Below are 26,866 nucleotides of genomic sequence, written 5' to 3' on the forward strand. Positions count from 1 at the left end.
GCGTGCACATTTGCTTGTATGTGTATTCGTATATTTAAAAAATGTATATAAGTGCAATGGTAAGCTTTAAGTACAGAAATCCCTGAGAGTGCTTTTATTCAGGCTCGTGCTGAATTAGTCATGCTGTTTTCTGTTTACAATCTAATGAAATTATGATCTTAACTTAGAATTTTAAAATAGAGGCTTTACAGAAACAGTTAGATGGTAAAAGTTAAGTTTGCCAAAGAATAACCGTCCTCATTTACTGCTGCTTCTGGCTTCTACCATTTCACCATGCTTCAGGGAGAAGCTATGTTCAGGTATCTTGATATAGTTTTAAAGTGGTAAATCGATGTAGATGACACCATTTAGTTACCTTGATTTTCTAGGTCATCACCTTATAACAAATTTATGTTGAATACTTCAAAGCTGTTATTTGTTTTGAGATGATACAGCAGTAGACAGGATGAATGTTAAGGAAAGAAACAGGGAGTTTTTTTTTTTTTTTCTTTTCTTTTCCCCCTGAGAGAGTTTATTAATGAGCTAAGACCTCAGGATATAGGTGGCTGCTTCTTAGACTTTGAGTGACATTGATTTTGCCAGTAGCTTTTTTGGCCAATAGCCATTCTGTGTCACCCAATGACAGGATGACTTTTTGATCCTTTTAAGGTGGTCATTTTCTATCTCTATGGAATATTAATTATTCCACAAATGTTATTGAATATTATATTGAGGCATTGTGCCACATGTTCTTGTTATTGAATATGTACATTTTTATGTTCCCAAGATGTTGGCATCACCTAAATCATTCTTAAATATTTATAAACAATCTTATTGGAATTCTTGAGTGTTATTTATGGAATTCGCCCCATTATATGCTCAAAAGTACAATTAAGATTATATATATCTTACATATATGTATCTACAATTAAGGTATATATATATCTAATTAATATATATAAATTATATATTATATACTTAATTAACAGTGTTGAATGACCGTAAATGGTATTTTTAAGCAAAGATGTATGTATAAAGTTTGTAATTGTGCCACAATAAATTTCCTAACAATATTGAGGTGTCTAATTCAGATTATTTTCAAAGAAAAGTCCAAATCCTGTTTGTCAATTTCATCTATCATCTTCTGATAGCAATTTGTTACATCACAGGGGCCCAGTTGTCAAGCTTTGGAACCATATAAAGTGACATATAAACCTTATCAGTCTTCTGCCCAGAATAATGACTCACCAGGCCAGGAGATAGCAGGAAGTGACACATTTGAAAGCCTGCAACAACAATTTTTAGGAGCTAATGAAAGTATGTATCAAGCTTATATTTATTTCTTAATAACAGAATTAGAGAGTTTTGAACACTGGGCATACTCAAAAATTGTTATTTTTTTCTTAAAGTATGATAATGGGATTGTGGTTGGTGTTTTTTTTTTTTTAAAGTTCTGTTATTATTAGAGATCCTGAAGTATTTATGAATAAACTGATATGAAGTCTTGGATTTACTTTAAATAATATGTTGTTGGGGGTAATGTTAGGTGGAGATATAAATAAAGCAAGACTGGCCATGAGTTTGTAGTTATTGAATCTGGGTGATGGGTTCATGGGGTTCATTGCCCTCTTCTCTCTACCTTATATATTTGAAACTTATCATAATAAAACATTAATAGAAGTTCTTCTCAACTGTATATTTCAGTTCTAGTTGGTTAAGACTTTTCATTAGATACACGTTTTTCTTACTGAAGTCTAATTTGGAAAATGAAATCGAGCTTTCTCTTTAATCTTAAATTTTTCATTACTACATAGAAATGTAATTTAGTAAGCCAGCCATTATCATCTTAAGTTTTTCTTTTAATTTTTAGACTTTTAAAATAATAATTAGGCAACTCTGATATAAAGTACTTAATTTTCAGAATTTAAACTAGAGTTATCTCAGGTTTAGTCATGTGCCATTTGCCAAAAAAATTCCCTTTATATAGTGCACGTATAAATATGAGAGTGAGAAAAGTGTTACTGGAGAGTTTGGAGGAGATGAAACACCCAAAATCAAAAGCCAGAACTTACGCTGTGACTCACCTGAATGAATTTTTCGTATGTTTAACTTTCATTGTCATACTCTCTGGCACGTGAAATAGCTTCTAGTTATTTCGCGTGTGAAGAGCCAGTGTGACTCTAGAGTGTGACAGCAAGTTGTTTGTTTCACATTTAAGCAGCAGGGGGAAAGTCATTGGCTGTTCCAGGTTTCCTGGGCTACACCGAGAAAACTGGACTGCACGCCCTGACTGCAGAGTGCTGTTTCTGTCATCCCCGTGGGCTGCAGGATAGTTACGGGGAGGCCCTAACTCCTCCAAAGCAGTCAGCAGCAAATATGGAGTCGCCTCTCTTTGTTCAGGAGGTTTCATGGAATGAGATGAGGAGGTGGACAGCATTTGTGGCATAACTGGTTTTAGGCTGAGTAAATAAGCATCACAGCAGTGGCCTGACATCTTGGTATTTGTTCTTTCTCTACTGTGTTCAGTTACGTTTGTATTTCTGGTCTTTCTGTGTAGATAACCTTATGTCACTCTCTTAACGATCTGAATTTTATCAAGTTGATTTATTTTTTGTTTAAGTAAGTTACATGTTTGCCTAAATTTGACATTTGGAAGTTAATTAGATAACTTAATGGCAACGTAGTGCTGAATTTAGTGATTACAGCTTCTTAGCCACTGTAGTTAAAAAAAAAAATGACTTTGGGGAGAGGTGTGGCCTGCAGACTGCCCATTCCTGGACTAGCCCTGTTCTAAATTGATTTGTAACAAAGTTTTCAGTCTTCATGGGTTTCTTTTGGTCTTAACCTTATCTCTTTTTAAAGAAAGAAGATTGTTTGTTGGCAAATAGAAGCATTGTTCTAGAAGAAAATGAAGAAAAATATTTGTCATTTTGTTGAAGCACTGTCCTTCTCCTACACATCATTTTTTCTCTTTTTCCCCCCAGTCATTTTTAAGTGGTCCCTAAAATGACTTTAATCATTTCTGAAAGAAGACCTCAAAATTCTTTATTAATCTGTTCATTGATTAATGCAACAGTTATGTGCTAGCATAAATGTGAATACGATATAATTCTCATTGCTGTTTAAAATAAAATATTTTGAGCAGAATGTCTAGAAATTTTCTTTAAAAATGGCTTTATAGAAGCTGATGTATTTTTTTTTCAATTTTATGAGAGCACTGAACTCTGTTCCATTGTAATTGCTATATGCTTATTTTTAATTAGCCAAAATGGTAGTGACTCAGGATTATACTCTAGACCAGTGACTTCTTGAACTTTTCCGGCAGTGACCACAGTAAGAAGTACTGTGATGGGGTCTTATAATATTAATCTGTGTATATAAGTATATATAACTAAAACATTTCACAAAATATTCATACTGCATGATACACTCTGATATATTCTGTCTTTTTTTAAAAAATGCTGGTCAAAATCCATTGAATTGATTTCATGATAGTAATGAGTGTATTTGGGTATGCTTTTATCTAATAAATTATCTTTAATTTTAATGCAGATTCTGCAGAAAATATGCAGATTATCCAACTTCAGGTTCTTAACAAAGCAAAAGAGAGACAACTAGACAATTTAGTTGAAAAGTTAAATGAAAGTGAGCATCAAATTAGATATCTGAATCATCAGCTTCTAATAATCAAAGGTAAGATTATACCTGTTGGGTGCTGTATTTATGAGGTACACTAAAGCTAGAGATCTTGTTTCTAACAGCTTATTTTAAATATGAAGCTTAGAGAGTGGATGTACTTGGTCAGAGGGCTCATAATGAGTCAGTCAGAAAGAAACAAAAATCCAGGACTTTTGACACCTTGCCTTGGATTACTTCTTACCAGAACATTCTATTTCAAGGTCCTCTTTTTCTCCCTCTTTCTCTTTCTCTTCTTCTATTAGGCTGTTAGAATCAGTGAACATTATTTATGCTGATAGCATTCTGTACTAGTAAGTTGTTGATTCCTTATGTAGTTTGCCTTGGATGAAATATTCCAATTCCCAGAGAGACTTGTGTTTAGTTTGCAATACATTTTCTAAACCTACAAATTAACATAAGATTTTAATCCAAGTAAGAGTTATTGATCCCAAACTCCTTTGGGTGTGTCAAGGAGAAAAATAGAGCCATTACTGGGAGAAGCACATAGAAGAAACACAGTTTCAAGTTATAATTGCTTACTCTGCATGCTTTCTGTAGTTTTGGTCAATGGTGAGCTTTTCATTTGTGGAATAATTTTGTGACTGAATTCTAGCTTGTTTCAAACTTAATTGATAGTGAAAAGGTCTCTTTCTGTAATGTTTTTAAAATTTATTTTGAGAGAAGAACTTGTAAACTGTTAAAGTATGTGGGAAGAATTTAAGCTTAGGTGAATTTAAAAGTTCATTGCAAGTGTGTATAAAAAATAGGCCTCGGATTCCTTCTTTGATAAGGAGGGATTTGTCACATCTATGTAGCTTCTCAAGTAAACAAATGCCGAAATCATTGTTAGGAAATCCTGTGGTTCTTAAAAGGATACAGTAAGGTTTTTGAGGGAAGTGGTTCTGGTTTTCTCAATTTTTTTGGTGCCACTTGGCATTCTTTTTTGGAACTTTCCTGGTTTTCTCTAAATCAACAGAAGTTTACTATCTGAATTGAACTGAACATTTATATGATACGGATCTGATATTTGTTAAGAGGTTGTGAAAATTGGGGTCCCTGTACAGTAAGTTATTATTTATATAAACATTTTTAATATTGTAGATGAAAAAGATGGTTTGACCCTCAGCCTCCGAGAATCTCAGAAACTCTTTCAGAATGGAAAAGAAAGAGAGCTACAGCTTGAAGCACAAATAAAAGCACTGGAGACCCAAATACAAGCGTTTAAAGTGAACGAAGAACAGGTAAATCTTTTATCATGATTATTTATGGTAAAAATTTATTTAATACAGTGAAAAGTTTAGTTAACTTTTGGTAATGTAGGACTAAATTTAGCAGAACTTTGCAGTTTATATCTTCTTCCCCGTAAGCCTGCTTTTGTTTCCCTTACCTTGGGGGGATGGTGCTTGCATCCACCCAGTCATCTGCGTACCAGGTAGAAGTCTCCAGCTTCTCTGTTCCCTTTCATCCGGTCAGCCACTGCCTTCTGTGGAGTCTCCACATTTCTGTCCGCATGTCCCTGATTCAGGATTTTACCATTTGTTGCAAAAGTCTCTTAACTAGTCTCTAGTCTTTTTTTTTTGGGGGGGGGGTGTAAAACCGGGGGGAGGGGCAGAGGGAGAAAGAGTGAGAGAATCTTCAGCATGCTTCATGCCCAGTGCGGAGCCCAACGTGGGGCTTGATTTCATGACTCTGAGATCATGACCTGAGCTGAAATTAAGAGTCGGACACTTAATCCACTGAGCCACCCAGGCACCCTTAGTCTCTAGTCTTTTACCCCTTCTCCGAATTCTCTCTTGGTCAATCTTTCTTAAATACTGATTGTTTTTCCCTTGATTAAAGTCTGACCCCGCTTTACTTGTGGGATGAAGTATGGCATGGAAATGGCCATCTGATCCTTGCCTACCTCTTCCCTGATTTTCCTCAAACCCAGTAGTGCGTGTGTTGTTTTTATGTGCTTGTATATGCTGTCTCTTCTCTCTGGAAGGTCCTTTCCGCAGCACACTGCTAGTTGATTAACACCCCCTGCCAGTTACTGACAAAACAGCAGCACCTACAAAGCCAGTTACTGACAAAAGGGGACAAAAGCCAGTTACTTACAAAGCCAGTTACTGACAAAACAGCAGCACCTAAATTTCCTGATCCCCATAGACTTGTCTTAAAAGTGGTGGCACAGGGGTGCATGTGATTCTTGATCTGGGCTTGTGGGTTTGGGCCCCACAATGGTTGGAGAGGTTACTTTAAAATCTTAAAAAAAAGATAAAGCGGTGGCACATTCTTTGATTAATGAGATAGATAGCCATTTAATGGTTGGAAATGGTCACAAGTCATTGGTAGCTAGGCCTGGTGAGGGGTGACTCATGAGAGTAATACCATTTTGCGGGGGGTGGAAAGGGTGGTTACAATTGAAAGTGACTATATAATTGTGAGTTTGGTTTTGGATGAGATGTGTGGCTAGTTCTGAGGATGGTTTCATGAAAGAATTTAAACAATGTTGTCACATATCTGGCTCCTTATCCTTCAGGTGTCAGAGAAAACAAGTCACCTTTTATCTAAAGTAGCCCATAGCTCCATATTCCTACTCTTCTTCATCATGCTATATCCTATTACTCTATTTTAAAACTATCTGAAGTGATCTCATTTGTTTACTTGTTATTGCTTGTCTCTTCCCACCAGAAAGTGGTAAGAGTTTGGACCTTGCCTGTCTTGTCATCATGTTCTTAAGTGCTCAGAACCCTGCCTGGTGCAAAGTATTCACATTATTTATTGAGCAAATGAATAAGTGTCATAAGCACTTTAAACAGCCTTGAATAAATAGTCAATCCCTGGAAAAGAAATGAAGAATAAGCCTCATTTGAATTTTTAATTTTTATGCCTAAGAGACTATTAGCATTTTTAACTTTTTGAAAATTGATAGTTCTTATAAAAAGTTGAATTGCTTTTATATAGTAAACTGTTACAACTTTTAATCTTTTTATAAGTTAGAAATTGCATGTATTAAAAATACGGCATAAATGAAAACATAAAAGCAACAGCATCACCAAGTATACTGATTTTCTATCATTAGCATGAACTTAATGGCTTGAAACAATGCATATTACCTTACAGTTCTGGAGGTCAGAAGTCTGACATGGGTCCCACTGGGTGAAAATCAAGGTGTCAGCAGGGCTGTGTTGCTTTTTGGAGGCTCTAGAGGAGAATCCATTTTTTTTTGCCTTTTCCAGCTGATGGAGGCCACCGACTTTCCTGGGCTTGTGGCCCATTTTCATTTTCAGAGCCAGAAGTCACTAATTCTGACTTTCCTGTCTCAGTTTTCCTCATTTAAGGACCTTTCTGGGCACATCGGGCCCACCCAGATAATCTAGGATAATCGTTTTTATCTTAAGGTCATCTGATTAGCAATTTTAATTTCATCTACAGCCTTTTCCCTTGCCATGTAACGTAACATATTCACAGGGTTTAGGGATTAGGACATGGACCTCTTTTGGGAACCATTATTTTTCAACAACTGTATAGATAAAGTTTTCAAAATTTTGTTTTTAACAAGTGATCGTTGACAGTTTTCATCAGTCTTTCAAGAAACAGTTGTTATTATTCTGTGACCCAGCAATTGGATTACCCCCCACACTTGGCTCACAGAGCAGTGCAAACAGCCCTGGGACCACTATTGTAATAGCAGATTCCTTGTCTGGGATCCATTTTGCCATCATGCCGAGCAAAATCCTCTATCACTCTCCTCAGGTAACTACAGTTTCCTTTTCTCGGTGAATGTTTCCAGCAGCCGTGGGCCTGCTGGGTCCCAGCTAGGGAAGTCTTAAGGAACTAGAGCCACTATAGGGAGACCCTTTCTTGTCTGTTCTTCTTAAAGGATGGTTGATTTTTAGCGTTACAGTCCATAAAGAGTCAAAATACTGTAAACATGGCTATCCTGTGTGTATCTACTAGATGATTAAGAAGTCCAGGACAACTGAAATGGCTCTGGAGAGCCTGAAGCAGCAGCTGCTGGACCTCCGTCATTCGGAATCACTTCAGCGTGCTAGAGAGCAGCATGAGAGCATTGTGATGGGCCTCACGAAGAAGCATGAAGAGCAAGTGTTGTCCTTACAGAGGAAATTGGACGCTACCATTACTGCACTTAAGGAACAGGTTAGGATGATTTCACATGAGCAACTGTTCTAAACCAGTAAGGCTGGTTATTTTTTGTAACTGACATTTTGGGGTTCGTCATGGAAATTTTGGATGTTTGCAGTAGGTGTTCATGAGTAGAACTTAAAAGCCTATGATTTTTAATCTATGATTATGTCCTGAAGGCTTAATTTTGGAAATTCTTTCTCTTATAGGATTGGTTAGTACTTTCTCAATTCTCACATTACTAGTCCTTTATCTGTAGAGTATTTATACATATTGTTCTTGTTGCCCTAGAGTAAATCCATACTGAAAAGAGTGAGTGTTCTGGGAGCTGGTCCGAACTTGAGAGGTTGTCCCGGGAGCTTAACCAGGACAGGCTTTCTTGGTAATTGACCTGTCAGTATATATCGTCTAGAAGTGGTTCTTGGAAGAAGAGTTAATTTTTGAGAGTAGTGTAATAACATAAGGAAGAAAGTCTGAACTAAAAGCCCTGAGATGTAAAACTTGAGCATCTCTCACAGTCTGTATTATGTTTGCCCCAAAGGCAATAAAATGTAAGATGAGGGTGAGTCAGGTGGTGGGTATGCTTGTGTTCTAAACTCAGATAATCACCTGAATGAATAAAATTTCAGGGTGCACTTTTCTTCATGTAATTTCAGAATTAATTTAACCCAAGGGAAGAAGAGCAGAAAAATAATATGGGAGGGTATGGCAGATTCCACCACACTTAAAATTCATCCTCATTTGGGTTGTTATTTTTATTTATATAACTGACTAAATTTTTCCCTGTTTTAGGTAGAAGTACGTAAGATTATATTCATAAGTACTGTCTTATAGCCAGTAATAGTTGTATACCGTCTTATTTTTATATGTATTTATGAGCTTTTATTAGATTTATTTTCCTAAATGTGCTTTTTTTTTATATAGAAAAATATTGTGAGTTTGATTGGTGTGGAGGCTATGTGGGGAAAGACAGAGTCTGTGCCACATGATTGAAAAAATCTTTAGTATTTAAACAAATGGTATTTGAGATAAAATTCTATTTTGGCTGTGTTTGTGTAGTAGCATTAAAACTAGTTGGACTTGGACAGTGGTCCTTCTTGATGCAAGAGGGTTGGAATCCGGTGGCTTTTCCTTGTGGGGTTGAGGATCTCTCCCTTCTCTGCTGACTTTGACACGTTACACAGGGGAGGGCTGGAAGAAATTCTTGCTGTGTTCAACCCCTGTGCCCACTCCATTCTGGTTTCACCACTATCCCCGCCCCCCCCGCCCCCGCTTCAGTGGAAGGACCCTGGACAAGAACACAGAACAAAGTCTTGATTCTGTGCTGACTGGACTTCAGACTCCTGAACCACAAATTGAAGGTGTTGATTAAGGTCTTTTCCACTATTACATTGTGTGACTGATTTTATTTTATTTTTTTAAACAGACCGTAACACTGATGTTAGCCTCTGGATATAATTGCATAGCTGCTTTGCAAAGTGATAATTCCAAAGTGCTTATAGCTTTTCCTTTTGGGAATGTTTTGTGCTGTCAGTTTGGGATCAGTTGGTTCAGCAGTATTTTTAGTAAAAAGACAATCTATATTATCTTAGAATCCAAACTGAGATTCCTGATTAGAAAGCTGCTGTAAAGATCAACCAGGAGCAAGGGAGATGCCTACCTATAATCAGAAAAATGTAGGAGTGTTCTATACAGAGGCGGTTGATTTCTTACAGTAGCTGGTAACCATACATACGTTCTGCACATTGCCCCTTGCCCTCTTTTTCTTTATAAAGTTATTGAAGAAGTATAAAATATTTCCCTTTCAGATAAACCTTTTCCTATGTTGCATTTAGCACATTACCAAGACAAGTAAAACAACTTTTGGAAAATAGTACCAAGGTACAGATAACTGGATAATTTAGTAGATGAACTTGAATAAGTTTGCGAATTTCTGGGTTCTGAGCAGCTCTCTCAGAGTTACATACAGCTGTGTTCTATGTGCTATAGTGTTAACAGAGGCACCACCACAGTGTTAACAGAGTTGATGTTCACATGTTGTGCTAGTTACACAGACTTTTAAACCTGGCATATCCCCTAAGGCAGTTCATGACTAGATGCCAGGGCTTTGATGGAACCTCTCAAATTGTGGGTATGATTTTCTTTTGGGTGTCAGTATATGTGGTTTTTTTGGGTAGACCCACAAACTTATTTAGATTTTCCAAGAGGCTCACGTCTCCCCTTGCAAAAGGTTAAAAATAACTGCTTTATGAAAAACTAGTTCTTGTGGGAAAGACTACAATTGTAAACTAATCATATTATTATGATACTCAGCCAAAGCTTCTTGAAGCTCCGTGTTCCTTCGGTGACAGAATTCTCTAATAGCAAACCATCTCCTGGACTCTCCTGTCTTCTGTCTCCCATTCGTGAAAGTGTCACGAATGTCAGGTTAAGATCTCTGATTCTCTCCTTGATGGTATAAAATCTTTCTTCACTCTGGTCTTCTTGACATCTGCAGCTTTGGGTGAAGTCGTGAACTTTGTTTGGTTTCTATGTCATGACTTTTGCCTGCTCTACTTTCTAGCTTTCCTTTAATGCTATATTTAAAGGTTCCACTTAAAACACCTTTTCTTGGCTAAGAGGTTTCCACAGACCTCTGTGTGGCCTGACCCTCACTTTTCTGTTCAGTAGAAATCGGTTCAATTCTATTTGCTCCCATAGGTTCAGCTATTAGCTCTATCACCACACTTGTCTTGTTCAGTCTTAAGGCTGTCTGCCTTTAAGCATCTTGAACTGAATGTTCTCACTGAAGCTACTCATAGGAAAGAAGGAACCACTCGTTCCATTTGTTTCTTGGTATTGAAACTGAGCAGGTTTATGAGTGTAATTGGTTTCTCTGAACTTGTCAACAGGAAACAACATGGTTCAGCCGATTGTTGCATTTAGTCACGTTATTGCCACAGTCAGCCTTCTCTTCATATGTTTTTCATATCTACCTTTTTTCGAACTTTCTTTTTGCCAGTGTCAGTCTCTTATAAAAGTTATTACAGCCTCCCCAGCCCATAAATGTTGTCTTTCCCACCCCTTCTCACACACATTCACACTGTCATTAATGTTAGCCCATTCATTGTGTTTGCCATGTTATTTTGGCGCTTTAGAACCATGCTTTTCAAGCTGGCCTGGGAATCAGCAGCAGTGTGCCAAGAGGTTTGCACTGTTGAATAAACATGGAGCAGTTTCCAGAAGCTTCATTTTGCTCAGAAATTTGGTAGAAAAAATTTAAAGCAAACATGACTACATTATGAAATAGAATGCAAAATTCACATGAATTTTTTAACTAAAATAGAAGACTTCAGAATCTCTTTCCCCTGCTTAATGATGCTGTCAGTATCCTTATGAGGTGTCCCTGTGTTACTATCCTTAAGGCATTATTGGGCTTTAGGTTATCCTATGGATCAGGTCCCAAATGCCTTCTCTTTGCTTCAGAGTCCTTTCTTGATATTCTTCTTAATACTTCTTTTCTTCAGGCCTTTTCAGGTAACTTCAGCCAATTACCTTAATTTACTCCTGCCTGTCCCGTGCTCTGCTTTTTGTGTGGAATTCAGCCTGTATAGTCTTTTTTGAATGAGAAGTGATGATTTCTTCTACCCAGGCTTGGGACTCCCATGGCTTATTACTCCCAAACACATTTTTCTTTTTGAAGAGATTTGAATATATTTATATGTGCCCCATATTTTTCTATATATCCCCATACAGTTACACAGGTGAATGCATGCTTATGAGCATGCACAAGTGCGTGCACACACACACAGCCGTTTATCCTGTCTGGTTTTCTTTGTCATTTATTTTTAAAGGTTGGTTGTTTTTGTAGCACTCATTGTGTGTAAGGCACTGCATAGGTACCTTTAAGGAGACTTTATTAAGAAAAATAAGACATGTACAAGGTAGAAGAATATAAGAGAGAAACAGATTAAGTATAAAAGAAGTTCAGAAGAGGGAGAGATTATTTTTGGCTGCTCAGAGTAGAATGAGCTTTTGGCTCTTCAGAATAGAGTGTGTTTCCATGTACTTATCTGAATCCTTGCTGTCTTGGGATACAGATTCCATGGTTCAAAGTGGTCTGCCTAAATATGTATACATACACTTATACTGACAGTGTAACGTGCAAATAGAAGTGTAATACGTTTTCTTTGGCTTGAATAGAATCTAATTTTAGAATATCAGTGTCTTGTGAATGTAGAACAGAAAAGACTCTAGAACTCATTGAATGTAACCTTTATTAGCGTAATTACAAAAGAAAAAACAGATGGAGAAGTTGATGACTCGCCCAAGATCATAAAAGTTCGTTCTAACTCCCACTCCTGTGCAGTTAACCTTGTAAAAGAGGTGATGCTTCTCTGTGAGGATTTTATGTTTGACCTAAAATCCAATTATGTATTATATTTGTTAGTTTAGTATTTAATGACTGATCATGAAAATGACTTCTCGAATACTTTTTCTACTTAGGAAGATATCTGTTGTCATTTGAAAGATCAAGTGAAAGAACTGGAAAGGAATCAAGAAGCAACCAAATTAGAAAAGACTGAGATTATTAACAGATTGACGAGGAGTCTAGAGGAGAGTCAGAAGCAGTGTGCCAACTTCTTGCACTCAGGTGGGTGTCTGGGATGGACTCTTGTCTCCCCAGGAGGCTAGTTTAATATGCAGAGAGAATATAGTAGGATCCATGAATTATAAAAATCCAATTAAGGCAGAAAAGATCATCAGTGAGAATTTTTTAAACATTGCTATTACATATGTATAAAGGTATAATGTGTTTTCATTAGATCATTTAGAGAACACAGACAAGTACAAAGTAGCAAATACAAATAACCAATAATCCTACTACACAGAGATAACTATTGCTAATGTTTGAATGTATTGCCTTCAAGTGAAATTGAACACATACACATAGGTAATTCCCTGCTTCTGCACATAGTGCCTTTTTGAAAACATAGTGAAACAATGTACAAAAATTGAACAGTAGAATAAATGTTAGAAGGTAGGTTTTAACCCTGGAAAGTAAAGATGATTATGAAATCCTATTATATTTTGCTTTTTAGAATCACTCTGACCATGTATTTCTATTGTTTTGTGAAACTTTAAAAATTTTTTTTCCTCTTGCACTTACCTGGTCAGTTGAAGCCAGGGAGTTATATTTTTGTCATGCTTAAGATTTCTCATATGGTTTCCGTGGTATTAAGTTTGAGACATACACTGTTTGTCTTTAGTTTCAGCAGTACTTTTATTTCTAATTTGTTTTTATAGAATGACATTAGAGTAAAAGGCAATAAAATAATCACATGTTTATGCAAATTATCCTACTGGCAAAACTGTCCTGTGTGCTGGTGAGTAGCTCCTGCTGAATATAGCTCAGTGGTTATTCCTGACCTGACATGTGAAAGTCACAATTTGGCATGTAAAGCCAATTCAGACTGTTGGCACAATGTGTGTCAGAGTAGCTTACTCAGAAGTTGAAAGTACTAAAGTCAAAGACCGTCAAAATATTTGTGTGCGTAGGTTTTGGTGAGGCAAAATTTGGCTCATACCCTGTTTGGACCCTCCCCGCCCCCGTTCAGTTTTGTATCCTTTTGTTTCACATGGCATTACTTAGCCGCTTTCCTTGCCTCTAAAGCCTTTGAAAATACGATTTTCTTTAGTTGCATAATATGCCATCATTGCTTTGCTTAACCATTTCCCAGATGCTCATTTTCTTTTGAGGAGGCCCAATAAAATCCCTCTTAAATGGGAGCCTCCCCTAGTACATTTAAAACATTAGGTTACCGAAGTTTCTGAAGCATGGCCCGAATATGCTTTTTTCACATGTGGAGGTGGGGGTGGTGGAAATAAAAGCATTTCGAAAGAAGCTAAAGGCAGCAAGATGTAGTTTTCTTATTAGAGGGTAGAGATGGGTTCCAAAGAATTTTTGCCTTGGCTTTCTATGAGTTGGAACGTTATGCTCCTATTAAAGGACTCAGGGAGTATTAAGGTCTGTAGACGTGGCTGATTTGATTCATAGCAAGGTCACAGTAGTCCCAAGTCTTCAACCTCCCAAGGGCATATGAAGAGCCATACTAAATGTGTGGCCATGTCTTGGAAATGTCTGGACCTTTGCCTTCTAGGTCCCAGTAGCTACACCTGTGTGCTCCTAGAAAGGTAATGAAAAGGTAATAAAGGAGAACTGCACCTTCTGTAGCCTCAGTGGCTTCAAGTGCTTCTGTACATCATAGGTACTTTGTCCCTTTACTTTTGGTGTCCTCTATGATTTTTTCCCCCGTAGGCTCTGTACAGGAGGTGGCTCAGCTACAGTTCCAGCTGCAGCAAGCACAAAAAGCACATGCTATGAGTGAAAACATGAACAAGGCTTTGCAAGTGAGTGTTGCCGCTTGGAAGAGACTCTGTGGGTAACTGAATTAGACAGTGCTTACATCACTTTTCTGAACCTTGGGTTTCTCTGTAAAAGAGGTAGTTGGACCATCTCCAGACCAGGCACTGAGAGTTGTTCACAGTCTCACCCACGCAGTTAGGTAGTTAAGCCCAGATCGGTCTTGACTGAAGAGCCAGCCCCCCTCCCCCTCCCCGTCAGTCTGCCTGTTGCCTCCCTCACATGCGTGTCCTTTCATTTATGGGTGTGTTCCGGAGATAAGTGTATCTACAGGTGTGGGAGACCTGCAGTTTCACTGCAGCTCTCACATCCTCCTCCAGCACTACTTACATTTTCCACTGGAGCAAGAGTTCCAGTATTACCTCTGCTGGAAAGACATAGTTTGCGTTTTCCCACCGGCAGACTAAAGTACAACACGTTCTTGGCAAACCGGTCTACTCTGTCCTCTAGAAAGCCAAAAAGTGCTGCCGTCAGTTTCTCAGCTCAAGGGACACTTTTTGTGGGACAGAATGTAAGTGAGGGAGGTGTGAGAGAAGTTCCTTACATTTGCTTTCTTGTTCATTTATTCATTTGTTCGTTCAGTTTACTTGAAAACTGGTATGTGCTGGCCTTTCTAAAGTTATATATATGTGTGTGTGTGTGTGTGTGTGTGTGTATACATATACACACACATATAAAATTATATATTGATTGTATACCCATGTTCATAGCAGCATTATTTTAGTTATTTTTAATGTATGGGAAGACGCATTTCTACTTTCTGTTGATCATTAAAATGAATTTTGAAGCATAGATGAATGACTGATTCTTTCATATAAGAAAATAATTTTCAATAATTTTGTGTTTTAGGAAGAATTAACAAAACTAAAAGATGAAATTTCTCTCTATGAATCTGCTGCAAAATTAGGAATACTTCCGAGCGACTCAGAAGGAGAATTAAATGTAGAACTCACTGAATCATATGTGGATTTGGGTATTAAAAAAGTCAACTGGAAAAAATCCAAAGTGAAGAGGTATTACGAAAATCATTTACTGTAGAAGAACCTACACTAATAGTACTGGTGATACATGCAAATGAGTGGCACCAGGCATGAAATGATGAGCTGGCTAGGAGTTCTTGAAACTGGGACAGAAGGCTTTAGTTACTTCTCATGAAGCGTAAATGTCCGAAATCAAAATGACAGAAACCTCAACTATTGCTGTTGTACTATCTTCAGTACCAACAGGCACATCAGTTTCAATAATGTAAAAATGATGCAGTTAAAGTTAAAATATACAGAGTAAATTCTGCAACTGAGATTATGTATCTTTTATTATTAAGGCAAGGACATATCATTTTTATTCATACTGTGTGTCGAAGGCAGGTCCATGGCATTTGTCAATGGCATGTGAGAAAATAAGCATTAATTTTCCCTAGGATCTTTCCAGCGACCTTACTTTGAAAATAGAGATTCTGTCTTTTATACCACTGTTTAACACAGATACTTCAGTAATCTCATGAAAGGGAGGGCCTTATCATCCCTTGCAGGGACTAATGGGGCAGGGAGTGGGGTGGTATAAGAGGGAACACTTAAAAGTTGAATGAAGGACAGGATGTATGTTCTTGAGGCACTTGTGCTCTGGAAGGTGCTATGCAAGGCTCTGGGAGTTGAGTATAAAAGATGAGGATGAAACTCTCCCTTCTGGCAGGGAGTTTACATTTTTGCCTGGGCAGAGAGAGGGAGACACTTGTGAGCAGCTAAGTGCTGTGTGCTACACGTTATCCTTGATGACCAAAGATTCATTTGTCCAGTCATTCCTTCTGCTGGTGTGGGAGAAGGACGAAAGATGGGTGTTTGGCAGAAATTGCATTTAGGCTAAGGAGAGCCTTTCTTGAATGCATTCAAATTCCACACCCCCACCGGCCAGTCTCTAGTTTCAGACCGAGTTTACCATCGTTATTGTTCCGGGAGAGTGTTTATTACCTGTTGTGTTTCAGGTATCATGCAACTAAGTACAAGTGTATGAATCTCCTGAGGGGTTTCCTCTACAATAGGTTTTAGAAGTTAAGTGTTTTAATCCTGTGATTTCATTTTCAAAACAGTAAGCTAACATTCAGAAAATTGAAATCTCAAGTGACTGGGTAATACTGTGAAACAAGGTGTTAATTCAGTTTAGTAAGCTGCACTGATCTGGAGGGTCCATCTTTGGGACTCTCATCTTGACAGATTACAGCTACAATTCGGAAGGAAGCTAGGATGCAAATGGCAGAACTAACATATGTGGTGTATTTAGCAGGAACAACCTTCAGGCTCTTATCCCAGGGCCTTAGATATGTTTGTATCCCGTGAGTTCTCTGAGTTCCTGACTGTGAGTAGCTGGGCAGAGGGCTGGGAGAGGTAATACCAGTGTTTCGGTCAGACAGCTCGGCCTTAGCAAGGAGAGAACTACAGGGACTACAGCTGTGATCTGCCTCACTATGCCTGCAGTCAGGATCCTGAATTTTGGAGAAAGCCTTCATCTTTGGTTAATTAAAATAAAAAAGGATGTATGCATTATATTTTTTAGACAGATTTACATAAAATTTTGAAGTTACAATTTAGTTACCTAGAAAATTTACTGCTGTGAATGCCTTGTTTCCTGTTCACGCCAGATTAGTTCTAAATGGCTAGTGGAAAGAGCATGGTCTTTAGACCCAGATTTTGTTTTGATTTGTAGTTTTGCCATTTATCACTAGCTTTGTGATCCTGGGCAAGTTTCTTGGCTTTTCTGAGCCTGTTTTCTCATCAGGTTTTTTCTAATAAGTAGATTATAGATGTCCTTTTGGGGGTTAAAATGAAGATTAAAATATAAAGGACCTCACATAATTTTGCACATATTAGGCATTTATTTTTAATTTTTTAAAAAATTATTTATTAGAGAGTGAGTGTACAAGCGGTGGGGGTGGGCAGAGGGAGAGAGAGAGAGAGAGAGGATCTCAAGCAGACTCCCTGCTGAGCACAGAGCCCAACATGGCTGGATCCCAGGACCCTGAGATAATGACTGGAGCCGAAATCAAGAGTTGACACCTAACTGACTGAGCCACCCAGGTGCCCCACAGGTATTAGACATTTAATCATTGATAGCTATTGCTATTATTATTTAATAGATGATTGGTTAAAATATACTGTTGATCCAGTTTTCATATTAATTCTCTTTTAATTCAACATATACTTTGTAAAAGGTTTTGATCCTCATCTCAACCTTGGTGAAACATCAGATCTCTATCTTCATTTTAGGGTTGGGAAAACTGGAAGGGCTGAACTTTTTTGCTCAAGAAGACAGACCATTAGCAGCAGAACCAGTCCTTGAGCCCAAAACTTTACTGTCATGTACATCTATTTACATGACAGTCAAACCTCTACTTTCAACTTCATTCTTCCTTATGTCTTGTCTTTTAGAGGGTTAAAGATTTAGTTCATTTCAAAAAAGATTTTTCTCCAGTTTATTATTACTTTATTTTAATTTGAGCTGTAATTAGCCTGGGAATTTGGAAAATAATACATATATATGTTATATAAAAATAATATATGTTTTGTATTTTCAAGTAGACTTACTTCATCATGATATCTACTAAAATGTATTCTGCTTCTGCCCTTTGTATTTAATTAGTACTCATAGCCAAAGTCCTACGGTAATATAAAGTACATTCCTATGGATAACAACCTGAGACATCACATCACTATCATAGTAAAAGGATTTCTGCCACATTCCGCTGGGGAAGTGGAGAATAACTAAGCACAGAGTGAGTGGTCATTGACATTCAGCTAGAAGACATCCTGTGAATCACAGGATTAGTGGAAAAAAGTTCTAGCTTGTAGTTGTCCCACCCACCAGCAGTTTAATAGATAAGAATTTGGCTTTGAGGAAAAAGTAAAAATATTTATTCGTAGATCAAAGTGAGAGGAGTTATAGAAGAGATTTGTACCTTTCTCTGCTGGATTGTGATTCTTAGAACAAGAGGAAGCCACAGTTTTCCCAGTATCGAGAATTTTAGTTCTTTGTTGACTTGAGCTGCTTTCAAATCACTGACCCAAATATTAGCAGCTCCAAGCTTTTATTCTCAACTACACCTCCCTCAAGCTACTGCCTAGTAAATTTTAAGGGTTTAGGCTCAGTGTTCTATTTCACATTCATGGAATTTGAGTAGCTAAATCTGCATGCGGCTTGCAGACAGCTTCCCCTCTCCCTTATTATAGTTGGCTGCGAAGCTCAAATAATAAACATTTAACAAGTGGAATGCCTTTTCCCTTTGGTCTTCTCAGCAGGCTTCATAAGGGACTACAGTTTATTTGGACTTAGGGGAACTGACTTCCACAGGGCTCAGCAGGACTGGTCACCACTGCTGACTTTTTCCCTTTTGGGAAAGAAGAGAAAATTATTTTAGCAAGCACTTTCTCTGCTCTCTGACTTGGCTCCCTCTAGGAGTACATGATGTGCTATTTCAGTGGTCAGCATTCAGTAAGAAAAGAAATTAGGGATGCCTAATTTGTTAACCGAGCAAAATAAGCCTTCTGCTAAAAGTTCGCCACATCTTACAGCACAGGAAGATGCATTGTAATATGTTTTATATTTCTTACATAATTCTGTTTCTGTGAATTATATTTTTATCTTCTGTTTCTATTTCTATATAAATCGAAGTGGTTTAAGTAGATGGGATCTATACAGACATATTGACACTGTATTACCTATACAGATGTGTATATTGATAAATGTGTAGTGTACTGTAAGGAATTCCTTTTATAATGTCTAAAAAACCCAAATATTTTGTTCATTCTCCTTTTCTGTCTGTCTGTCTCTCTCTCTGTGTGTGTGTAAACATATATATATGTTCAGATATATATGTATCTTCTAACATTTCATTTGGAATCATCTGAAACTGAAGAATAGTAAAAATTAAACTCAAGATACTATTATTTATTTCTCTTTTTAGAACTACCTTTTAGTCTTTTAGAACAGTTTTAGATTACCAGAAAAATTTGTACAAAGAGTTTCCCTATATTCTGTACTCATTTTCCTCTATTAACATCTTATACCAGCCTGGAACCTTTGTTACAATTAATGAACTAATATTGACACACTATTATTAACTAATGTCCATAGTTTATTTGGATGTTCTCAGTTCTTGCCTGATGTCCTTTTTCTGTTCCAGGATTATATCCAGGATACCACAGCACACTTAGGAGTCATGTTTCCTTAGGTTCCTCTTAACTTTCCTTGTTTTTGATGACCTTGAAGTTTTGAAAAATACTGGTCAAGTATTTTATAGGAAGCCCCTCTTAGAATTTGATGTTTTTTTTATGATTATATTTTTCTCATGGTTTTTGTGGAGGAAGACCGTAGAGATGAGGTGCCATTTTCATCACATCATATTAAGGGTACATACTATCAACTCCTTATTTCTTTTCAAAAGTAACTTTTTCCCTTATTATTATTTCCTCTGATTTCCTAAAATTAGAAAATACCGATTAAAAGAAGAGAATTAAAAGCAACATCATCTCACTTCACCTCCCATGAAGAAAACCACTTTTAACATTTTGGTGTATAATTTCCACATTATCTGATTTTGTATATTTCTAAAAGATAAAATAATATTGAGTATATTTGATAATGTGTTTTTTGACTTAGTATATTCTGAAATCTATAGATGACAATATTTTTGTTTATAATTACTGATGGATATATGGATGAAGGAACTATGGTAATACACTTAAATTTTTTTATGATAAGTAATGCCATATTATCACAAGCATCTTTGTAGTCATGTCTTTATGTGCATCTTTATTTCGTTAAGATGTGGGTGAATATTGTTGCTAAGCAGTGTACACGTATTTGAGATTTTTGATACATAGCGCCAAGCAGCTCCATAGTTTATTACCCACGTTGTGTGGCAATACCTGTTTCTGTGTTTTCTAGCCAGTGCTGAGAGTTTTCCTGTTTAAAATTTTTATGCAGTAGATCCATCACTCTCTACCTGTATGATTTCTTGATGGTATTTTTCTAGTAAGTTTTACAGTTTTATGTTACTTTTTAAACCTTTGAAAATTGAGAAAAGTGCATGAAACGTAAGCGTACAGCTTAACGACTGATTTTTAAAGTGAATGCCCATGAAACCACCACCCAGATATAAACGTTGCCAGCAGCTGTTCATATGCCTCTTTCCAGTCATAACCTTGAAGTTAACTACTATCCTAACTGCCATAGCAATTGTTTTCTGGCTTTTGTTGTCTCGTAAGACGTAATTATTCATACCTAAACACTATAGATTAGGTTTGCCTTTATGTAATGCAACTCATACATTAGATGTTATTTTTTTCTTCTATAATTTTATTGAGCTGTGTTTAAAACACTGTAAAATTGACCCATTTGAAGTTTACAGTTCAGTGGTGTTTTGTGTATTGGGAGTTGTGCAACCAGTACTACAACCTAATTTAGAACATTTCAACATCCCCAAAAAGAAACCCTATACCTACATTCCTCATTACCCCTTGTTGTCCTCCCAGCTCTAGGCAATCACTAATCTACCTTCTATCTATGGATTTGCCTTTCCTGTACATTTCACATGAATGGAATTATATAGTATGTGGTGTTTTATAACTGGCTTCTTTCACTTAGCATAATGCTTTCAAGGTTCATCCATGTTGCAGCATGTATCAGTGCTTCATTCCTTTTCGTAGCCCAATAATATTCCATTGTGTGAATATATATCACCTTTGACTTATGCATCAGCTGATGGACATTTATTTGAGCTTCTGCTTTTTGGCTATTATGATTAATGCTGCTAGGAATATTTGTGCACAAATTTGTGTGGATATATGTTTTCATTTCTCTTAGATATACAGTTGACCCTTGATCAGCACTTAGGTTAGGGGCACTGACCTACTGTGTGGTTGATAATCTGCATATGACTTTTGACTTTCCAAAAACTTACTGCTAATAGGCTGCTGTTGACCGGAAACCTTACCAAGAACATAAACTGTTGATTAACACATATCTTGTATGTTATGTGTATTATATATTCTTACATTAAAAAAGCTAGAGAAAAGAAAATGTTGAGACACTCATAAGGAAGAGAAAATACATTTACAATACTGTACTGTATCAAAAAAAATATCCATGTATAAGTGGACCTGTGCAGTTCAAAACCCATGTTATTTGAGGGCAACTGCTTGTCTGGGAGTAGAATTGCTGGGTAGTGTGGTAATTCTATGTTTAGCATTTCAAAAAATGGTCATACTGTTTTCCAAAGTGGCTGCACCATTTTATATTTCCACCAGCGATGTATGAAGGTTCCAATTTTTTTATATCCTTGCCAGCACTTGCTATTTGGCTTTGATTTGTTAATGATGTGGTTTTTATTTGATAGCTAATTATGTTGAACATCTTTTATGTGTTTATTGACCATTTGTATATCTTCTTTGGAGAGATCCCTTCAAATCTTTTGCCCATTTTAAAATTGGTTTGTCCTTTTATTGGTTTTGAGAGTTCTTTATATATTCTGAATACAAGTCCCTTGTCAGATGTATGATTTGCAAGTATTTTCTCTTCTCAGTTGTCTTTTCACTTTCTTGATAGCGTCCTTTGAAGCACCAAAGTCTTTAATTTTATGAAGTCCAACTTAACATACTTTTTCCTTGGTTGCTTGTGCTTTTGATTTTCTAAGAAATCATTCTCTAACCCCAGGTCCTGAAGATTTATACTTATGTGTTCTTCTTCAAGAGTTTTATCTCTTACATTAGGTCTTGGATTCATTTTGAATTAATTTTTACTATATGCTGTGACGTAGAACTTCATTCTTTTGCACGTGAATATCTAGTTGTCCCAGTACCAAAATTGTTTTGACGTCTTTGTTAGAAATCAGTTGACTCTATGAGGGTTTATTTCTGGACTCTCACTTCTATTCCGTTGATCTGTGTGTCTGTCCTTATACCAGTTCCATACTGGCTTGCTGTAGTAAGTTTTGAAATTGGGAAGTATGAATCTTTCAACTTTGTCTTCTTTTCCAATATTGCTTGGGCTATTCTGGGTCTTTTGCATTTCCATATAAATTTTAGGATCAGTTTATTAATTTTATACAGAAACTGCCTGGGATTTTGATTGGGGTTACATGTAGTCTGTAGATCAAGTTAGGGGAGTATTGCTATCTTAGCAATATTGGGTTCTGATTCCTGAACACAGGATGTCTTTCCATTTATTTAGGTCTTCTTTAATCCCTTTCAGTGTACTACTTACGTATTTTGTATTTTTGTGGTTTTCGGTGTACTAGTCATATACTTCTTTTGTTAAATTTAGTCCTAGGTATTTTATTCTCTTGGCTATTCTTTTTGCTGGATTGTTTTCTTAATTTTATTTTCAGGTGGTTAATTCCTTGTGTATAGAGATAGAATTGATTTTATATATATTGATGTTGTATCCTGACACATTGTCGAACTTAATTTAGTTCGAATAGTTTTTTAGTGGATTCCTTAGGATTTTTTATGTATAGGATCATGTCACCTGAAAATAGAGATCATTTTATGTCTTTCTTTCCAATCAGGATGCTTTTATTTTTTTCCTTGACTAATTGCTCCAGCTAGAATCTCTAGTACAATGTTGAATGGAAGTGGTAAAAACTGGTATTCTTGTTTTGCTCTTCATCTTACAGGGAAGCATTCAGTCATTCTCCATTAAGCATGAATGCTAGGTTTGTGTTTTTCATATATATAGCTGTTCTTTAAACTTTTTCTCACTTAACATTTTGTTGTGAGACTCATGGTGTAGCATGTAACTGTAGCTCATTCATTTATATATATAAATATTTAGTGTGTATCTTTATTTGTATGGATATTCCAGTTTTTTTTCCATTCTATTAACCATAGATTCTTAATGTTACTTCCTAGTACAATGTGCATACATTTCTGTTGGGTATATACTTAGAGGTGAAATTGCTTGTAGTATACGTATTTCAACTTTAAGAGGTAATGCCAAACTGTTTTCTTAGTGGTTGTGCCAATTTACATCTCCATGAAAAGTGTACGAAAGTCTTAAGTTGCTCTGTCTCTTTGCCAACACTTGATATTTTAAGTTTTTTACTTTCAGCCATTTAATGTGTAATGATATTTTATTGTGGTTTTAATTTGCATTATCCTGGATTACTATTGAGATGGGGCTCCATTGGAGAAAAAAAACTGTACATTGGCTTTTGGGTGTAGGGTGGGTGNTTTAAATATCTGTTCCAGATATGAATTCTTTGATGGTTATGTGTATTGTAAATGTCTTCTCACTTTTTAACCTTTTAATTTATCTTTTGATGAATGGAAGTTTTTTTAAATTTTAGTCAGATTTATCAATCATGGTTAGTGCTTTTTTGTTCCCTTTAAGAAATCTTTCCTGTTAGGGTGCCTGGGTGTCTCAGTTGGTTAAGTGGCAGACTCTTGGTTTCTGCTCAGGTCATGGTCTCAGGGTCTTGGGATCCAGCCCCATGTGGGGCTCTGCACTCAGCATAGAGTCGACTGAAGGATTCTTTCTCCCTCTGTCGCTGTTTACTCACGCACTTGCATGCTCTCTCTAAAATAAATAAATCTTAAAAAACAAGAACAAAAATAAAAAACCTTGCCTGTTATCCTGTCCTGCCTTCTAAAAGCTTTAGTGCTTTGCCTTAACTTTAGTTTTACCATCTCTCCGAAATTACTGTTTTTGTTAGGGTTTTCTGATTATTCTTGCTTGTTGACACGTGCAAATGAACTTTATAATTAACTCGTTCTACTCCAGGAAAAAAATCCTGAGAATATATTTTTTAGGATCACATTAAACATATACATTGACCTAGGGAGAATTGATATTATTATGATTTCTCTATTTTTTTGTTATAACCTGTTACTTTTTAATTCTCTTATTGTTTGTAGTAGTTTTTCCATTATATTTTAGGTTTTTCTAGATAAATTGATATTATTTGCTAATGGAGGTAATTGTAGCTTTTTTGTTTCACTTAAGCTCCACATTGCTTTCTCTTTAAGGTTACATTACAGTTCCTCTGTTTTCTTTTACCTGGAATTGATAGCGTGAGTGCTGTTTTTCAAAGTGACTATACTATTTTGCATTACCAGAGCAGTGTCTGAGGTTTCCATTGTTCTACATTGATGTTAAAACTTGGTGGTATTAATCTTTTTAATTTGAGCATTTGTAGTATGTGTAGTGATAATCTTATTGTGGTTTAATTTTTATTTACCTAATGACCAATGATCTAAGCGTCTTTTTTTTTTTTTTTGATCTATTTATTTGAGAGGGAGAGAGAGAGACATGTGCACGAGCGAGGGGTGGGGCAGAGGGAGAGAGAGAATTTTAAGCAGGCTCAGGCCCAGCATGGAGGTGCGAGCACGATGCTGGGCTCAATCTCACAACTCTGAGATCATGACCTGAGCCGAAATCAAAAGTTGGACGCTTAACTGAGCCACCTCGATGCCCCTAAGCTTCTTTTGATGTGCTTTTCTTTCCCTTTCTTCTTCTTTTTTTCCTGGTGTGCTTAATTGCCATTTGTATATGTCATTTGGTCTTTATTTATTCCAGGATACAAGCCCTTTCTCTGATATATATATATGTTGTGAATATTTTCTTCCACTCTGGTTTACCTTATCATGTTCTTAATGTATCTTATGAAGAGCAAAAGTTTAAGTTTTTATGAATTCAAACTTATCAGTTGTCTCTTTTAAAAGAGTTAATGATTTTTTGTTCTGCAACTGTGTCACAAAAATTTTCTTAGGACTTTAGAAATTTGATAGTTCATCTCTTACGTTTATATCTATAATCCATTAAGAATTCATTTTTTAGTATGGTATGAGGTAGATTGATGTCCATTTTTTTCATGTCAATATCCAGTTGATCTAATACCATTTGTCAGAAAAACCTTTCTGTCCACGTTGAATTGCCTTCATATCTTTGTTGATAATTAGTTGACCATTTGTGTCCTGTTTCTGTACTCTCCATTTGTTTCCCCTGTTCTTTTTGTTAATAACAGTTTTGATACTGTAGCTTTACAGTAAGTCTTGAAATGTGTTGAACAAGTCCTTCAACTTTATTTTCAGAATCGTTTTGAGTATTCTAAGTTCTTTGCATTTCAAAATAAATTTAATGATTAGCTAGTCAATTTCTACAACAAAATCTGCTGGAGTTTTAATTGGGATTGTGTTGACTCTATAGACCAATTTGAGGAAAGTTGACATCTTAAGAAATTGCTGTTTGTCATTTATACCTAAATAAAGCTGGAGGAAGAAAAAAATTGAGCCTTCCAATTTCAGAACATGCATGTTGTACCCCTCTCTTTATGTCTTCTTTAGTTTCTCTCCGGTAATGTTTTGTAGTTTTTTGATAGATTACATTTTCCTTTAGATTGAAGAATTTTCTTGAGCATTTCTTCTAAGCTTCCTTATATGAAGATGTCATTTTATTTGCTGATTATAGAATTCTGGATCAACTGTTCTTTTATTTCAGAATTTTAAAGATATGTTCTTCTATTGTCTCTGGCCTTGGTGGTTTCTGAAGAGAAACCTGTTGTTATTTGGACCTTTATCTTGTGTGTAATGTATTGTTTTTCTTTTGTTGTTTTCAAGATTTTTTTTTCCCTTTTCAGGACTTTATGATGTGTCTTAAGTGTTTTTTGTTTTTTTTTAGTTAATTTCATTTGGGGTTCACTGAGCTTATTGAAAATGTAAATTTATTATGTCTTTTACCAGTTTTGTGAAATGTTGACCATTATTCAAATATTCTATCACTGTTCTTTCTTCTTTCCTGCTCTAGGTCTCCAGTTATACAACTTAAATTTTCGTATATTGTCCCACAGTTCCTGAGACACTTCATTTTTTTTTCCAATATTTTATTCTGTTTTCATATTGGGTAATTTCTGTTGAGCTATTTTCAAGTTCACTCATTCGTTCTTCTGTCATCTCTGTTCTATTAAGCTTGCCCAGTGAGGGCTTTTTTTTTTTTCTTTTAACTTTCAGATGTATTTTTCAATGAGAAAATTTCTATTTGGTTCCTTTATAGTTTTTATTTGTTGAAAATTCCTATCTTTTCATTCATTTTAAATACGTTTCCTTTTATTTCATAGAACAGAGACATTGTAGCTGCTTTAAACTTTGAAAACTCTGTAATAGCTCCAGCATTTTCATCATCTATAGATTTTCTTTTTTCTTGCACATTGGTCCATTTTCTTGGTTAGTTGCATGTCGAGTAATTTTAGATTATATACAGGCACACCTTGTTTTATTGTGCTTTGCAGATACTGTATTTTCTTTACAAATTGGCAACCCTGCATTAAGCAAGTCTCTTGATGCTGTTTTGCCAAAGTGTTAATCTCATGTCTCTGTGTCACATTTTGGTAATTCTCACTATATTTCAAAGCTTGTTATTACATTTGTTTTGGTGATCTGTGATATATGATTACAACTTGCTAAAAGCTCAGACAATGGTCAGCATGTTTTAGCAATAAAGTATTTTTTAAAGTTTGTATATTGTTTTTTAGACATAATGCTATTGCTCACTTAGTTGACTTCATTTGAGTCACTTTACTGAAATATTAGCTTTTCTGTGGTGTTGTGCAACCAAATCTGCAATACACCGTGGTATGCCTGTATTAGATGTTAAGATTTTTATGTTGTGTAGAAACTTGTGTGGGTGTTTCAAATC

At 36.1% G+C, this 26,866-nt stretch overlaps 1 protein-coding gene across 11 annotated transcripts in view; it reads left to right on the forward strand.

Moving 5' to 3' along the window:
- The window catches only part of CEP152 (centrosomal protein 152), an 88,414-nt gene that overhangs the window by 15,257 nt on the left and 46,291 nt on the right, over window positions 1–26,866 (forward strand). For all 11 annotated transcript variants that reach the window (XR_004625654.1, XR_004625653.1, XM_034661007.1 and 8 more), the window contains exons 6-12: window positions 1,149–1,296; window positions 3,532–3,672; window positions 4,759–4,898; window positions 7,600–7,800; window positions 12,271–12,418; window positions 14,084–14,175; window positions 15,038–15,201. Coding sequence is in view for 9 of the 11 variants with exons in the window: in XM_034661007.1 (XP_034516898.1) it covers window positions 1,149–1,296; window positions 3,532–3,672; window positions 4,759–4,898; window positions 7,600–7,800; window positions 12,271–12,418; window positions 14,084–14,175; window positions 15,038–15,201 (1,034 nt within the window). In the remaining 2 variants the exon portion in view is untranslated. The remainder of the gene's footprint in view (window positions 1–1,148; window positions 1,297–3,531; window positions 3,673–4,758; window positions 4,899–7,599; window positions 7,801–12,270; window positions 12,419–14,083; window positions 14,176–15,037; window positions 15,202–26,866) is intronic.

This window comes from Ailuropoda melanoleuca, chromosome 5 (genome assembly GCF_002007445.2).
Source record: "Ailuropoda melanoleuca isolate Jingjing chromosome 5, ASM200744v2, whole genome shotgun sequence".
Lineage (NCBI taxonomy): Eukaryota > Metazoa > Chordata > Mammalia > Carnivora > Ursidae > Ailuropoda > Ailuropoda melanoleuca.